The sequence below is a fragment of the Tauraco erythrolophus genome, chromosome 6 (assembly GCF_009769465.1).
Source record: "Tauraco erythrolophus isolate bTauEry1 chromosome 6, bTauEry1.pri, whole genome shotgun sequence".
Lineage (NCBI taxonomy): Eukaryota > Metazoa > Chordata > Aves > Musophagiformes > Musophagidae > Tauraco > Tauraco erythrolophus.
In genome coordinates, this window is record NC_141470.1 from 9,046,828 (window position 1) to 9,064,491 (window position 17,664).

Below are 17,664 nucleotides of genomic sequence, written 5' to 3' on the forward strand. Positions count from 1 at the left end.
AGCTCCTGTAACACCTACAAGCAATTTTTGATTATTTGTCTGTTTATAGCACCTGTGATTCAGGCAGATGGACGTGCAAAGATTTACCCTGTCCAGGCACATGTTCAGTGGAAGGAGGTTCCCATATTACCACCTTTGATGGGAAGAGATACACCTTCCATGGAGACTGTTACTATGTGCTGGCCAAGGTACTGTGTACTGTAGGGCTTTCTCTTGTAGACTAAATACGAGTGTCTGTGCACTGGTATGTAGCAGCTGTGAATTGGTGTTTTATTCAATTTGTAAGGAATGAGGAAGGCAGAAATGCTAGAAGCTGTACTGGAAAATTCAGAATGGGCTGAAACAGCCCTACGGGAGAGTTGGGCACTCACTGCAACAGGTGGTTAACTTAGTAAGACAGTAAATTACATGTGCTGTCATTACCCAGTGGAGTCCTTAATGTATAAGAAATCAAAGAATAGTCTGGCTACATGGATAGGAAGTCTGCAAAAACTGGCAGTTCTCAGGATTAGAAGCTCTCAGCCAGATCTGTAATAGCTGTTTCCATGTCTAAGTGTCAAAGTCAGCTAGGGAAAGGAGCTAGGCAGCTATTTCATTCATCTGTCCCTAAAAAATCTGATGCCTGTTCTAGAGAGTGACAAAGATCTTGTTTAACTAGAAACCATACCACTGGGTTTGTTTGAAAGACAATTCAGCTTTCAAAGCCAGTGCTGAAATGGTGGTCTTAATAGCTAAGCTCCATAGTAATTGTTGTTGTAACTGATGACTTTAGCCTTTGTTTTCAAAATCTTGTAAGATTTCTGATTGGACTAACGGACATTTATTTCCCTCTGATTGTAGGGTACTGTAAATGACAGTTACGCTCTCCTAGCAGAGCTGGCTCCTTGTGGCTCCACAGAAAGGCAGACCTGTTTGAAGACTGTTGTGCTATTAGTAGATGACAAAAAAAACGTAAGTGTTCTGCGAGTTCTGCTACATATGTTTAAAATTAACATATTTCCCTAATGTGGAGCAATAAGTAATTCTTCTGGAGTTGCTATTGTGGATAGATAGGCTGAAAAACAACTCAGGCTTCTGACTTGGGAATTTAGAATAAACCTAAATTGAACAAAAGATGAAATTCAAATAAGATAACATTTCCCCTCTTCCCTTCTCTGCTCTATTCTATATGATTATTCTCACTGTATTCCAGACTGGCTGGAAGTAAGAGTATCATTCTTCCTTCCCTTACAGTATTTTGCTTTATTCAGATACAATTTTATAGATTTAATTGAGTCTTTTTCAGAAGAGATCTCATCTTTGAATGTGATACAATCTAAGCTTTTTAAGTATTTGTATTTTTGTTCACTTTAGTGTTCTGTTTGGTTATGGGAGTATCTAGACTATAAACATAATTTTACATACATGTACATATGATTTTCCTCCCATTTTTCTGGTCTTCCATGTTGTTGCCAGCATAACTAAAACAAAACCAAACCAAATCATAAACCCATGTTTATGTTTCTGTATGTATGGACTAGCATTTTATGAGGAGGTTTAAGAAACTGCTTTCTTACCATGCCAGAATCACACCAAACCATTACACTGAAGCTGTGACACATGCTTTTACAGGGAATAGGAACTTGCTATAGATATTGAAGGCCAAGTATTTTCTTTTACTTGCTGAAAATAAGATGCTCAAAATAAATAAGCTTTGCATTTTGTTACTGCCATAAATTGTTGTAGGCAGGTGTAGGTGAAACAATGAATATCAAATTCAAGTTTGTTCAGTAAGACCAAATCTTACTTGTATCCTACAAGTCTACTGCTACCTTCAATTTTCAGATTCTTCCTTTCAAACATTTTGCGTTCTAGTCACAGTCTAAACGTGCAGAATATTTCCCCTCTTAATTTTGTTTTTTTCATTAGTTCCTTTTCCTCTCAGTACCTGGAATCTCATTGATTCTATTTGCTATTTTACAGGTGGTGGTTTTCAAATCAGATGGCAGTGTGTTACTGAATGAAATGACAGTGAATGTGCCACATGTGTCAGGTAAGGGACATAGCCTTGCGTGTCATGTGTCACACACCTGACTTCTCATGTGGGAGTGTATTTTTTCAGAGGGAAAAGTAGAAGAGAGGCATATGAAATTTGTTCAGATTTTGGAACAGCTTGGAGATTAATGTCATTTAATAGTAGTCCCTGAGAATTTAATGGGCAGACTGACTCTCCATACAGCGAGTGATTGAAAAAATTGTCCCTTCAATTTTTCATACATGTTGAATATACTTCTGCAGGTAGCTTGAGAAAGAGGAATTGTCATGGCTTATTTTAAAGTAGATAACCTGTCTATTAAGAGGGGTATTTAGCACTTTCCAAATCTAGCTACATGGTGCGTACATGTTCTGGCTCTCAGTCATGGTGAGGCTCAGGCATATCTACCCCACCTCGCTTCCTCCCTGTGTTTTTTTTTTGTCCTGTGGGAAGAAAGCCTGGCAGAAGGTAACTGCTGTATTTTCTGGTCAAACAGGGCAGGAAAGAAGGATGTACTGTGTAGCACCCTCTCCTCTTCCCAGCTTACTTGAGACATGAGCATCTTTTTATATAATCAGTGGATTTAGAGAGACACTTTCAGAGGCTGACTCAGATCACCTAATATAGGAGCTAAACTTCTGGTGGAAGGTCACTATGAGTAGCTGCAAGCTCTGGGAGTAACTTTTGAAAGGAACGTAGAACTTCTCTTTATCACTCCTTTTTAGACACTTTCAGGCAGCGCTCTGATGCAGTATGTGTTGCTTCTTATTTACTGGCTTATGTGCAGATGACAAGTTACTTGCAAGAAAGTAATTCTTTATCTGAAGAGACAAGTATTCATGGGATGATATGTTCATGAATGCTTGCACAAAAACAATTACAGTAGGCAGTTGAATGTTTAGAAAAATTAAAGTGCTCTAGGCAATAAAACAGACCATCTAATAAGTAGATTAAATAAATAAATAGAACATTTAATAATAGATTTGCTGTAAGAAATTAGTTAGCCAGTAGATGTGGTGGTTTCAGACTTTAGCAAAGCTTTTGATACTGTCTCTCAGAGTAAGCTGCTGGACAAATGTCCAGCATACATCTAGACAAGTCCATAATATGTTAGGTGAACATTTGACTGACAGGTCAGGCTCAAAGAGTTATAATAATATGAGTAGTATGAATACAAGCCAACAGTGTGCCCTGGCAGCCAGAAGAGCCAACTGTATCATGGAGTGCATCAAGCACAGCATAGCTAGCCAGTGAGGAGGTGGTTTTCCTACTCTACACTGCACTGGTGCAGCTCCACCTTCAGTACTGTGTGTAGTTTTGGGGGCCTAAATACAAGAAGGACATCAAACTACTAGGGCGTGTCCAGAAGAGAGTGACCAAGATCATGAAAGGTCTTGAGGGCAAGACTTGTGAAAAGCAGCTGAAGTAACTTGATTTGTCCAGTTTAGAGAAGGCTGAGGGGTGTCCTCATCAGAGTCTACACAGGAGCAGCAGAGGGGGAGGAGCTGATCTCCTCTGGTGACCAGCGATAGGACATAAGGAAATGGTATGAAGCTGCATCAGAGGAAGTTCAGATTGGACATTAGGAAAAGGTTCTTCACTCTGAGAGGATGACGGTCAGTGGAATAGGCTCCTGAGGGAAGTGGTCATGGCACCAAGCCTGTCAGAGTTCAACAAGTGTCTGGACGACGCTCTTAGTCATATGGTCTAGTTTTAGGTAGTCCTGTGAGGAACAGGGAGTTGGACTCGATGATCCTTACAGGTCCCTTCCAACTCAAGATATCCTATGATTCTATGATTCTAATTAGGAAGCCCAGTTTCTCCACTATGCTGATTTTTTATGTCAGTTCTGCTGATTTTTTTACAATGCCTTAATTAACTTAGGTATAAGCATCTAACATTTTATTAATAGTAGTATTTAGCTACGTATTGGCCTGTAGAGATACATCTATTACTTATCATATACAACAGTACTGGGACAATTCTCAGAAAATCTCTTGCTCTTCAGTTTGCTCAGCATTAATGAGTTAGAATTGAAGCTCTATTGCAGAAAATCTGAATTTGGTTCTGATCCCAGGAATCAGCTTGTTAAGTTAGTGGGAATCAGCATTGTATCTAGTTGACCAGGGATTTTTAGAGGACAAAAAATATTAATTTGATCCTGATCTCAGAGTTTTCATGGCAGGTGATACCTTAGAATTTAATACGAAGTGTTTCTTTTGGCCACCCTATGTGTGTTTACTGCACAGTTCATGCTTTGTTTTTCAGCCAGCTTCTCAGTATTCCAGCCGTCTTCCTACTACCTTGTTGTACAAACTTCTTTTGGGCTTCAGCTGCAGATCCAGTTGTATCCAATCATGCAGCTGTTTGCGACTGCGGATCAATCAGTTCAAGGAATACTTCAAGGCAAGTGTCTAATCAAATGGGAAGAAAAGCTGTTCCACAGCTGAAGAGTCGTGTATTCTTTACACGGGTGATAAGTTGTGCTACTTATGGCTTCAAAAGGAGGAAACTAAAAGCAGAAACTGAAATATTAGAAGAGAATTGACTCCAGCAAACTAGAAATGCGTTTTTATTATTTCATATTGAAGTGAACTATCACTCCGGTGCCAGTACATGAATGTTTCTTAGAATATTCCTTACTCTTGTTTTCAGTTTAATTTTTAACTGTCCACAAACTCAGGCTTTTCATGCATTTTGTGGTTTTAATATCATCAGAAAGCACAAAAAATACAGATTAGGGTGGTGATCTCCTGAGGCAGAGATATCTTCATGAAGACTATTCTTCTCAAGAGGTTAAAGAGTTGAAGTGGAGCTCCTGAATCTTCAGTACTTATAGTATGCATTAATATTGAGGAGGAATTATCAGCTGTATGAACTTCTGTTTCTGATGATTGTAGTCAATTGTCCCTTTCCCTTTGACCTTTTAGAAAGAGAATGAGTAATAATTAGGTAAAAATTTTACCTTCTTTTTGAATAGGTCTTTGTGGAAACTTTAATGGAATGGAAGGTGACGACTTTAAAACAAGCAGTGGGCTGGTAGAAGCTACAGGATCTGCCTTTGCTAACACATGGAAGGCACAGTCCACCTGCACAGACCAGGCAGAAAACCTGGAAGACCCCTGCAGTCTCAGCATTGAAAGTGGTAAGCACATTAATAAGTCAGATGGTTGGCTTCTGCCTGAACGAGCAGAGTTCACTGTTTGTTGCTGCAATAGGCATGTAAAAGCTGTGGTGTGGCATTGAAGTTTTTTTAGAGGACTGCCAAATTAGTGATTGATTTCTGCAACTGTGTATACATACAAGCACTGATTTCCCATCAAATTGAAGTGCAAGTTTAGGGGGTGATTGTAGAGGAATCCTGAGTGGAAAGGTAGGATCCTTGATTGCCTTTGCAGATAATTAATTTATATTATCTGCAAAGGCAGCTTGTATTTCCTAATATGAATTATTCTTATGTTTAACTTAGCTTTATGGTCTTCAAATAGAAAGGACTGTCACAATTTCATGTAGACAAGTTGCAGCAGTAAAATATGATTTTCGATTTTATGATTGTGTGTCTACTGCTAGATAACTGAATCAGAGAATAGAAATATATGTGCAGCAATTGCACGTCGTTTCTCCACTCCCCAAAGTGCAGACAGGTCTCTCACTTATATTCCATTATGTGACAACATAACCAGACCTGGCACAAGGAAGATAAGTGAATGTAAAAAATATAATGATATATTTATTTTTTTTTCCAGCAAATTATGCTGAGCATTGGTGCTCTTTGCTGAAAAACTCAGAGGGTCCTTTTGCAGGATGTCACTTAATCATTGATCCTTCAGAATACTATAAGGTATTGTAATCTTGCACTCTTTTTAGTACTGCTTTATTTCAGATGGATTATTGTAGACATTTATCATTGTTCAAACATTTGAGACATTACTAAGTAGCCTGGCTGTAAGAGCTGGCAAAGTTTTTGCAGTAATGAACTGAAGCAACAGAGCATGCATCCAAAGTTATCTCCTATGATGAGATTGTTATAAAGTGCTGTTGAGGAAAAAGGTAAATTTGTTCCTTCTGGTTTCTTATGTTTTGTATTTCAAGTACATTTTTATCGGATTGGATATTTGAACTGGAAAGAAAATTCAAGAGACGTAGGTGTGCACAAAAACTTTAAGTCTACACTTACACATTAATTGCTATTATGTCAGGAAAAAAAAAAAGTAAATATTTATTATTTCCTGTGTTGGCTGGAATGTAACACCAAAGGATTATCATGCCAGAATCTCCATGGTTTCTTTTTCACCTGTGTTCATCACTGTTGAGCAGTAAGAGAGGCTTACCTGAGTAACAAAGAAGAAATTCCTGTGTCTTTGCTCGTATCTGCAACTTAGTCTGAGCTCAAATTTTGTGAAGATCTTCATAGACCAGGTTAATATTTTGCCGTTATGATTTTTAATTTTTATGAATCTCTGCATTTCTAAGTTGTAGCTGAGAAAGACGATATCCAAATCCTTTAGAGAAAGGCGTTGTTAGGAGGCTGGCTACTTTTTAAAGACTCAAGAGGCTTGGCTTATGTTAGCATAAGCATTGAGACGTTTTCGTTGTGTGTGAAATGAAGAAGCACCTTTAGTCTCTGGTCTTTGTCTATTCCTTCCATTGTTCTCTGACTGTAGAAATTAATAAAAATGAAGTCAGACAAAGGACACAGGGTATTTCCTAGCAGCTGAGTTGCAAGTGCTCATTGGTTTCATGTGGGCTTACTGACCCTTTTCTTCTTTTTTCAGAAATGCAAATACGACACCTGCCTCTGTGAAGACAATGAAGAATGCTTGTGTGCTGCCCTGTCTTCTTACGCAAGAGCTTGTGCTTTCAAAGGGATCATACTGGAAGATTGGAGGGAAAGTGTCTGCAGTAAGTAGTGGTACTGTGATCCCCATGGAATTAGCCACCAGAAATAAGTGGGTTCTCTCTAAGTTTGGTCATCAGTGATGTCAAAGTTAAGCGATTTGGAGTATCTTAGAAATGTCTAATGGACTTAGTGCTTATAATGTTTACTGATTCATATTATATTCTTTAGCTGACATTTGTTCATGACATATTCAGAAATAGAAAGCAATGTTATTCACTTTCACCTTCTTTCCCTAGTTTAAATAATAATGCTATTTCTATCTTTGACTAATGGAATCCCAGCCATCGGGACTTTTACATTGTCTTTGCTTATCATATCATTGTACTTGCTTTTCATCAACAGCAGAGTATCGTTGAGGCTAGGAGTTTGTTATAGTGTGCTCTCTGATTATCAATATGGGAAAAAAATGTCAGTATCAGAAGCTATTAGTAGCAGCTACAAAAAAGTCTAACTGGTGAATGAAGTTAGCTCGCATTACTTGTGACTTACAATATTTCTGTACTTTAATAAAATCTAACGGAATGTTTTTACCATTACATGCTGCACAGCCAGAGAAACCAAAATGGAAATGTCACGGTTAAATTGTCTATCGTGCATCCCTTATTTATCACTTTGTTTCCTTTATCTCCAGCTAGTGAAGTCTCTGCCTGCTCAGAAACCCAAGTTTTCCTTTACAATATTACAACGTGCCAGCAAACCTGTCGTTCCCTTGCTGATGGTGAAAAGTATTGCTTGCAAGACTTTGCTCCTGTGGATGGCTGTGGCTGCTCATATAATACATACTTAGATAACCAGGATGCCTGTGTGCCCATCTCCGAGTGCCCATGTTATTACAGGGGGTCCTACCTGGAACCAGGGGAATATGTCACAAAAGATGGAGAACGTTGGTATGTTTTATTGTGGCTTCTTGTTTCTGGAGATAAAAGCTGTTTTAAAATTTGCTTGTTAGGTGTAAGCTACTTAGCTTTTTCTGGTGCTTTAATGAACACTTGTAATATGTTTCACATTATCTTCATGCTGAGCAAAGCATCATCCTGTTGCAATGTAATTCATTAATAATTGAGAAGTGCTGCTTTGGAGGTGTGAGTACTGACCTTCAAAGATAAACGTTACTCTGAAGCTGCACTGTTAATGGGGCTTTGTTGAGCAGAGGGGTAAAAGGAAGATAAAAGGCGAGTTACAATGTTATGTGGCTGTTTCCTTTTCTGTCAGAGACTGTTTGCTTGTATTTTCCACTTGAAGGTCCTCTTGATAAGTACTGATTGTAGCATAGTCTTTTGAAAGCAACTTTCAAGATCTTGTTATTTTTTGTCATGAACTCTGACAACTGTTTGCTGCATGATTCATAGTGCAAACTGTGAAATCCTTCCTTCTCTCGTCCGGCAGACGAAGCATACAAGCCAACAAATTTGCAACATATGAGTTGAATAGGTGTGAAAACATGCTGTGTATCCAAGTGAAGACTTTGATTTAAATTATCATTATTATCTGTTTCCTGAGTCGTCAAAAAGCATAGCATTAAGGATTACTAGAATAGTTGTAGTTCCTGAAAACATAACATTTCTGTGCACTATGCCTAAAATCTTGCTACATTTTTTCTCCAAGTGAAAATTCAAGAGTGCACTTCAGTAAATTTCAGCTTGAAGTATCAGTAGAAATTATGCAGGTCATCTCTGATAAATGCTCTCAAATTTATATAAACAAATCTTTGGATTTAGATTGAAGACACTGAGCTTGCTTTTTTTTTTTTTTAATTTCTACTTATTTCACTTTTTTCTAGTGTTTGCCGAAACGCAAAGGTCCAGTGCACTTCAGTGACAATAACGCTGAAAAGTAAGTGACATTCTATAAAGTAAAATAAAATCAAAACCATAACCCAATCTCCAAAGTCAAACCTTCAGCTTCCATTTGAATTCTTCACATACTTGTTTTGTGTGTTTGTTTTTTCTCTTTCTGTGAAACAGTTACACATTTTCACATTTTCACTTTGTTCTGTCTTCACCAAGTCTCTCATTTTTCATAAGGATAGGCATACCTCAAGATTTCTGTCTCAGTAACTGCCACCTTTCACACACATTTCTTTTGCCTTTTCTTGATTCATCTAAACCAACAACATACCTTTCAGATGAAGAAGAATGTTCTTCTAACAAGACCTACTTTGACTGCAGTGCATCCCCAAATTGGACTTCACGAACACCTGTACAACTTAGCTGTCATACTCCTCAAACTGATCATGTATGTATTCAAATTTTCTCCATGTTATGGTTCCTTTACTCTGTATTCTTTAAACGACACAGTGCAACACAGAAAATCTAGTTGTAACTAACAATTTATTTCTCTTTTGTTTAATCTTCCTTTCTCTTCTCTCCAATGGTATTAGTCTGTTGCCAATTTCATGGTGATTTCCCTTATGGTTTCCTCCTCCTTTTTCTTTTTACTGTGTCTTCAGTAGAGTCGTACCTCCAAAATGAAATATGATTTGAGTTCTTGGACAATCAAAAAAGAAAAGAAAAACAGCAGAAACCTGGCAAGAAAAACCTTATAAAACTAATCAATATTGTGCTGTTTGGTTATAAATGCAGTTTTTACCAGAGTGCTTGTGAAGTAATGGAAGAAAAATTCAGTGTTTTTTCATAATGTAAAAATTTCTCCTTATATTCCTTAGTTCCAGGCAGAGTGTGTCTCAGGCTGTGTGTGTCCTGAAGGTCTATTTGATGATGGGAAAGGGAACTGCGTTGAGGAGAAGGACTGCCCATGCATTCACAACAACCAGTGGTATCCTTCTGGACAGGAGATAACAGTGGACTGCAACACTTGGTAAGTTATGATTTTGTACTCTTTTCCAGAATGTATTCTATGCAGTAAATTAATAGTCATGCCTGGGCTTATGTACCACAGGGGCTGTGATAGCTGCAAGTAAAAACCTTTATTTTCAGGTATACTTTTTATTGTCTGAGGAAATACAGATTGTGCTGAAAATATTGGTATAATAGCTGCTTCTGTTTTCAGTAGGCATCTCTTGTAGGGAAGATGTGTTTTTTTAATATAAACCCTATCAGATCTGAAAAATATTGCTGGCCAGAGTTAAAAATAAAGTTATAGGCTTAAAAACACACTAAACTATTGAAGTTGAGACTTAAGACACTCTGTAACACTGAAATGGGTATTGTGCACATAATCACGTTGTATCAGGTAGCTGCTTGGTTTGTTCTGCAGTTTTCCAAACAGCACATTCTTGGTGGGATCTGCAAATTCAACTCTTCTGCTCTGTTCTAGTACCTGCCAAAAAGGAGTTTGGAACTGCACTGAAGATGTGTGCTATGGGACTTGTATTATATATGGAAATGGCCATTATATCACTTTTGATGGAAAATTCTATGACTTTGATGGAAGTTGTGAATATGTGGCTGCTCAGGTAATGCTCATCAGGAGGGCTGAAATGGCATCTGATTGCCTTGAAGATCTACTTTCCTTTTTGATTCTGTCATTCCTTATTGCCTGCCATCACTGTTCCTGAGGTGTTTCACATTCTGCCAAGAAAAATTCTGTGTTTTCAGTTCAGGCAAGCTGCGTGAGTGTTGGGTTTTTTATTTCAGATACAGTGGTCATAAATTGTATGTAACAGGACTATTTTATAATGAGAGCTAACAGCTCATTATCAGTTGTGAAATAAATCAAAATTCGAAGTTTGCAAAACAATGATATTTATATTTGAAGATACACTCCTCATTGTGTTTTAGTGTCCCACTTGTTTCCCAGGTGTTGGCACACATGAGACTGTATTAACTGTTTATACTTATGCAGAGATGTATGTGTAGATGTTTGTGGGTCTAAAAATATATGTAGGTAGGATTTCATATATGAAGCAGCAGTATCAATTTATACACTGTGGAGATTTAAATCATTGTAATTGTTGTGAGATTGAACTAAAAGTTAAATATGCTACCTAAATTTCTTATGCTTATTTTTTCCGTTTTCAATAGGATTTTTGTGGTGACAAAAATTCCAGTGGCTCATTCAGTATCATCACAGAGAATGTCCCTTGTGGAACTACAGGAGCCACCTGCTCAAAGGCTATTAAAATATTTCTAGGGGTGAGTAATGATACTCAGTGAGTGTATATCAGTATTCAAGTATTTAGAAAAAAGTAATGTTCCAAAGCCACGTCCCTAAAAGCTGCTATAACAAGTAAAGGTTAGAGGGCCTATCAAATTAATCTGTAACGGTGTAGATTCTCAGGTACCGAAACCTCTCTCAAACAAGGTGCTACACCACTTTCTGTCATCTTGGAAAATCATCCCAGACTTTGAGATATTGGTTTCAGAATGAGTTGCATTTTTAAGAGCACCTAATATTTTATCTCATCCTAAAAGCTGGTATTATAATATTTCTCTTTTTATCTTTCAGAAAACTGAACTGAAATTGGAGAACAAAGATTATAAAGAAATTCAGCTAGATACTGGTGATGATGTACATTATTGGAACAGGACAGTAGGCCTCTACCTCCTTATCGAGGCCAGCAATGGTGTGATGCTGATCTGGGATAAGAAGACTACTATTTTCATCAAGCTGACCCCTGATTACAAAGTTAGGACCTGTCTATCTTTTTCTGAAGTAGTAGTATGAGTAGATAAATGAGATAAGGAAATGTAAATGTTCTTTTATTCAGACTCTGTGTTTAATTCCTGTATCCTCTGCACGTTGCTGATTAGCTTGCATTATAACTATCATAGCTTGAAGAGGTGCTACTGGAGTTCCTTACAGTCCATCACAATGCATTGCAGAGGATGCATAGCTTATGATTGCAGTAAAGCTAAACATCTGTGGCATTTTGAGTTTGTGAATGTTAAGAGCCAAGTGAGTTAGGGGATGCAAACTGACTGCGTACTTGGAAACCTGCATGGAACTCAGCCCTGAGTTAAAAGCAATTCCCTATGCGGTGTATGGAAATGATTCTGATTTCTGAAAATCAGCATGCTGAATTATAGTGTAATGAATTCACTGGGCTGAACAAGGAGCTGCAGGGTTGTACAGACATGCTGTTGCTTGAGGGGGCTGTTGTACCTTAAATAGCACTACCAAAAATTCACTTTTGTGGGTAAGTTGCTAAATTCTTTTTTTTTTTTTTTTTCCGAGAAAAATGAGTCCCTGACTTTTTTTTCCATGGATGAAAAATGGTGCTCATTATATTAGAAGCTTTTAATATAAACAGTTTTGAGCAGACTGAAATTCTCTCAGTCTTATATTAATAGCTGAGTTATGATAAATTGAGAAAAATGGAAAATAAATTAATTCTTCTCAGCTGGAAGAGGCTTAGTCTTGGAGAGACATGGAAATACAGTAGATATAATTGGTTTCAAGGAGGGAAGATATGGCAACTGAATAGTGTGCTGAGTACACAGACAAATAAAGGTTTAATTTCTGTACAAATTATCTGGAAGTAAAGATAAAAATACACCATTTATGTGGAAAGTCGGTTGTCCTTTTTAATGTCAATGTTTTGCTCTTACTTTACTAGAGTCTGTTTCTCACTTTCCACTTTAAAAGCTGTGGATATGTTAATTTTCTTTTCCAGGGCAAAGTGTGTGGTCTGTGTGGCAACTTTGATGACAAGTCTAACAATGACTTTACAACAAGGAGTGGAGTGCAGGAGACTAGTGCTCTGCAGTTTGGGAATTCCTGGAAACAATCTTCCACGTGCTCAGATGTCACAGAAGAGATTAATCCCTGTGATGTGAAACCACATCGAGAGTCCTGGGCAGAGAAAGAATGCAACATCATCCAGAGTGAAGTCTTTAAAATTTGTCACTCCAAGGTTTGTAGAGGGCAGTAAGTGGTGGGACAGCACAGTGCATTTCTGTTACTGCAGAAGAAGAGAGATCATCAGAAATGAAGAGGTGGTTAAAGAGAGTGTTTTTAATTAAGTCCTCAGTACAGCTACAGGTGTCAGCACATTTCAGGCAGCATTAGTCAAAGTAGTTTGAGTATCTGTGGCAAGGGGACTGTGCCAGTAGTGGTGCCAGCACCAGCTGTACAAGCCCATATTCATCACCACAGTTTCACTGCTACTGAAGCAAGTTTCATAAATCTAGCCTGAATAGGTCTGTGTGTGTTGTGGTTGCACCATCCTTTGTTGAGAGGCTCTCAATATGAGAAGTTCTGAAAAGCCTTGCAATCATCAGGCCTGTCTTCTAACAGAAACACGTGATGTACTTGAAAGGTGACCATTGAAGAGACCACTGCTCCTTGTAATAGTCAACCCATAGGAGGGATCTTCTTGGAAACAGCTAACATCACACAGTTTAGGCAGGGTTAGCTGCTAGTACTGTGCCTCTAAATTGTCATAGCCTACACTATGTCAGGCCCACAGCTTCCAGAGCACAGTGCACAGAGAGGACTCCTCTCTTTCCTGAAGTATGGTAATATTAACAACAGTTTGTTCTTAACTCACAGTGGGAAAGTCACAAAGAATTACGAATTTAATTAACTCAGTATGTGATATCAACTCTCTATGTTGATTCCCTCAGCAGCTAAAATCCAGTCTAAGTTTCTCCTCTTGCAGTACCAAGCACAAAAGTGCCCGTTTTGCTAATGTGTCATTGGATAAACTCCAAAAACTGGCAAGCACAACTGCTTCGTATTTGCTGTGAAATGCAGCGTTTCTGTATTGCTCACCACTTGGTTGGCAAAGCTTGCTGGAAGATAAGACTTCATTGGCATAAATCCAACTTGGTTTTGAGAGCAGTAAAATGGAATTCTGGTGGAAAATGTGGGCACTGCCAAGGACTATTATTTTATTTTTTCAGTCGTAGCAAATTATGAGGGTACTGTATTACTTTAAGTCCATTATTATCTAAAATACATCAAGCAACCTCAAGCCCATAATGTTTGTTTGCGATTTGTTAATTCTTAGAAACAGTCTCATTCCTGCCCAGCTCAATTCCCATACCTCAAGAGATCTGCCAAGCTTACTAGTTTGAAAACAAATTTGGAGGTGAACTGAGGCATGATTTCTTTCTCCAACAGGTAGACCCGATTCCTTTCTATGAAGCTTGTGTTCATGATGCCTGCTCTTGTGATAGTGGTGGAGATTGTGAGTGCTTCTGTTCTGCAGTTGCTGCATATGCTCAAGAATGTATCAAGGCTCAGGCCTGTGTTTTCTGGAGAACTCCTGATATATGCCGTGAGTAATAGTTAAACAGAGGTGTATCTTTCTGGTTGCTGTCAGAAAGCCTATCAAATAAACCATTTATAAATAAATTAAAATAATAAAACCAAATAAACCTTCACTGCAAGGTCGTGCTGGCTATGCAAAGCAATTTGTTTCTGCAGTCTATCAGGGAACAGATAGAACTAGTAAATTTGTACATGTCAATTATCTTTTATTCAGCCTGGATTTTTCTTTTTCTTTCTTTTTCTTTTGCTTTTCCTTTTTGCTTTGCTTTGTATATTTCCTTTCCTTTCCTTTCCTTTCCTTTCCTTTCCTTTCCTTTCCTTTCCTTTCCTTTCCTTTCCTTTCCTTTCCTTTCCTTTCCTTTCCTTTCCTTTCCTTTCCTTTCCTTTCCTTTCCTTTCCTTTCCTTTCCTTTCCTTTCCTTTCCTTTCCTTTCCTTTCCTTTCCTTTCCTTTCCTTTCCTTTCCTTTCCTTTCCTTTCCTTTCCTTTCCTTTCCTTCCCTTCCCTTCCCTTCCCTTCCCTTCCCTTCCCTTCCCTTCCCTTCCCTTCCCTTCCCTTCCCTTCCCTTCCCTTCCCTTCCCTTCCCTTCCCTTCCCTTCCCTTCCCTTCCCTTCCCTTCCCTTCCCTTCCCTTCCCTTTTCTATCTTTTTTTTTTGTAATGAAGGCTAGATTTTGAGTCATCCTTCTATTTTTTTCTCCTCTCTTTTTTTCAAATTATTCAGAATTTGATTTTAGCAAAAGTATACAGAAATACTCCTGTGTAGATGAACCTAATCAGTTTTGAGTATAGTAAGCAGTGTCCATTGGTAGTGCTAATGCTCATACCAGTTTGTCCTAAGATAATGCAAAATAATATTTAAATTAATATTTCCCCCAAAAGTGCTCAAAACAAAATTTTGAGATTCTAAGTGGCGGAAAGGTAAATTTTTTTAATTTTAAAAATTCAATCTGATTGGGAATTAAGGCTAGTTGAAGTTTTAAGTGTAAGAAGTCAGTGAAACAGAAGTTAAAAGTTTTAGTCAGCTCTGATATATGTTTATAAAAGCTCCTTCTTCTGTCCATAGTCGTCTAAGCTGAATTCTGTTTTAAATTGTATCCATAATGTCTCACATTATGGAGTGACTGGTGAGTCTTGGCCAGTGTGACACAGCAAAGTTGAACTATTTTGAATATACTCAGAGAGTTTTTAGGAGTTTGCCAGTAGGTAGGGAAGAAAATACTCTCAGAAATTTACTCTTAATTTTAAATTAAAATCAACACTAATTCTTTAATTTATTCTGTGCTTTAGTCAAATATTTTCACCTTGCAGCTTGAGTGTTTAGTATGAAAATATTGGACTCCACAGTTTTGACCCCAAATTTTGATGTACCATATGTTTAAGTATAGCAGAAGAAAGTCCAGGTCATAGACCTCAAGAGAAATTTTGCTGGCTTAATGTGTAGATTCATTTAGCTTCTACCTTTAGAGACCTGATCAGAGCTGCATTCTGGCAATCACATTTTTAATCAGCTTCTCTTTTTTTCTCACCAGCAATATTTTGTGACTACTACAACCCTCTTCACGAGTGTAAGTGGCACTATGAGCCTTGTGGCAGTAGTATCACAACCTGCAGGACAATAAATAATGTCAGCACCAACTTTTCAGTACCATACCTGGAAGGTAATAAATTCCTTTCCATTTTTGTATTTTATTTTGTATCGCTTTTTTCAGGTATCATTTAATGAATATGTAATAGTGAGTCAGCTTGACCAGCTCTTCCTAAATCTGTTATGTTGAATTTGTCTCCAGTCTTAGATAAATGTTTCCTATAATGCCATTTATTATTTATTAACATCACTGGTGATAGTTACATTGCTGTCAGCCTTAAAACTAGGTCTCTGCTTGGATAATATCCCGAAACATGCAAGATTTTTACGCCGTTGTTATTTTGCATCCCATCCTAAGGGAATTTCAAGAGAAGGAAAACATTTTACATGGCAAAGAAGCAAGTTACTGATAGCTAGATTTTTTTAACCTATCGTTCTTTATGCATCAGATGCGTCTTGACTTTATTAGATTAATGTGCAGCATCCTCCTATCTTTACAATGGAAAATATCTTCAATATCAGACACAGTGATGCTACTGTATATTGGATTCTTAACGGACACTACCAGATGTTGTCAGAGGGCTACTGGGGGCTACCTCTATTTTTAATATATTTCCTTTGTAGTTTTTGTCTAGGCTTTAAGATCAAAATGTGGGGCTAAAACAGGTTATTCTGCATTCCATCTCAGTTAAAGGAGGTACAAGCCATTTAAATCACTTTGAAGCCCTCAAAGTATGTACAGTTATGATATGAGTAGGTGAAAGTACTTGTGTTTGATAACTAAAGATGAATTTCATGTTATGAGGACTGCAATGATCCAAGAATGTCAATGTCTTCACAAATATCGCCTGTTTTATTACATGATGAAGTTGGAGAAAACAGCCATGGTTTTGGCCACACAGTCTTTTTGCTCAGGACTGGAAGCAGTTATCTCCAGTTTAGGAATTGGAAAGAACTGCCCAGAGTTTGACTTTACTATTTTAATGCTTAAACTGCTGGTAACAAAACAAAACAAAAGAGAACTCAAAAAACCCTAACCAAAATATTTAAAAAATTAAAAGTTGACTCTGTGTTTTAAACTAGATTGTCTCAGAATATTAGAAAGGTTTGGAAAGTATCAGAAGGCAGATTACCATATATCCAATTATCTTTCAAAATTATTTTTTATTTTTGTCTTCAGTGGAAATATAGAGCACATTTACTTTTGTTAGGACACCTTTAGTACAGTCTGGCACTATAAAGTGACTTTTAAGTACCAGTTAATTACATGATCGTTCAGTTTATAGGTTATTTAGAACTCCAGGACAGTATAAAGAGGATGATATGCAATTCAGAATTGAATTTTATGAGAGTTTATTTGAAAGCAGGACATAATAATTTTTTTAAAGTGTATTTACATGACAAATGCAATGAGAATTGACAGACAATTAATCCCTTGCAGGTGGGGTTTGGGTGACTTACCAAGGGTACGGAAAAATACAGATAAATTATCTGTATGGGGTGGAAATATCTGGTCAATTAAAGGCGCGTAAACAAGGTCTAATGTTCCAATAAATGTAGTGAAAAATCTGTTTGTTAATGAACCTACTTCCAAATTAGTCAAAAAAGTATTATTGATATAGTGATCACATTTCGATATCTGTAGAAAAATCGAGATGTTTCTTTGTCTTGAAATTACTAGCTGCCCATAAAATTTAATATAAATTAGAGGTTTCTCCAAGATCTTGAACCAGCAAAAACCAACTTCCCTAGTTTTCATGACTAAATTCTTATTTTAATCCTCCTCACCCCAGTATTATCAACGAGAATTGTTTGATTTACGTCTTTTGGAAAGACTAATAGTCGAAGGATTAATTTTAATTGGAAATTTTCGATTTCTTTCACTATGTTTGATTCAGTGAGAATCATTTACCTTCAGAAGGTATCCTATCATTGAATTAACTCTTAATATTTTTTCTTCATCTTGTATAATGTTCTCCTTGTCATCAAC

General features: G+C 37.4%; 1 protein-coding gene across 1 annotated transcript in view; it reads left to right on the plus strand.

Annotated features, from left to right (window-relative positions):
* The window catches only part of MUC2 (mucin 2, oligomeric mucus/gel-forming), a 73,593-nt gene that overhangs the window by 7,848 nt on the left and 48,081 nt on the right, over positions 1 to 17,664 (plus strand). Inside the window, exons 9-25 of the mRNA XM_086612847.1 lie at positions 50 to 188; positions 841 to 951; positions 1,963 to 2,032; positions 4,283 to 4,420; positions 4,995 to 5,159; positions 5,761 to 5,855; positions 6,790 to 6,920; positions 7,550 to 7,801; positions 8,695 to 8,747; positions 9,040 to 9,149; positions 9,580 to 9,731; positions 10,191 to 10,329; positions 10,898 to 11,008; positions 11,322 to 11,501; positions 12,490 to 12,729; positions 13,941 to 14,097; positions 15,619 to 15,747. Coding sequence (XP_086468973.1) covers positions 50 to 188; positions 841 to 951; positions 1,963 to 2,032; positions 4,283 to 4,420; positions 4,995 to 5,159; positions 5,761 to 5,855; positions 6,790 to 6,920; positions 7,550 to 7,801; positions 8,695 to 8,747; positions 9,040 to 9,149; positions 9,580 to 9,731; positions 10,191 to 10,329; positions 10,898 to 11,008; positions 11,322 to 11,501; positions 12,490 to 12,729; positions 13,941 to 14,097; positions 15,619 to 15,747 — 2,372 coding nt within the window. The remainder of the gene's footprint in view (positions 1 to 49; positions 189 to 840; positions 952 to 1,962; positions 2,033 to 4,282; positions 4,421 to 4,994; positions 5,160 to 5,760; positions 5,856 to 6,789; positions 6,921 to 7,549; positions 7,802 to 8,694; positions 8,748 to 9,039; positions 9,150 to 9,579; positions 9,732 to 10,190; positions 10,330 to 10,897; positions 11,009 to 11,321; positions 11,502 to 12,489; positions 12,730 to 13,940; positions 14,098 to 15,618; positions 15,748 to 17,664) is intronic.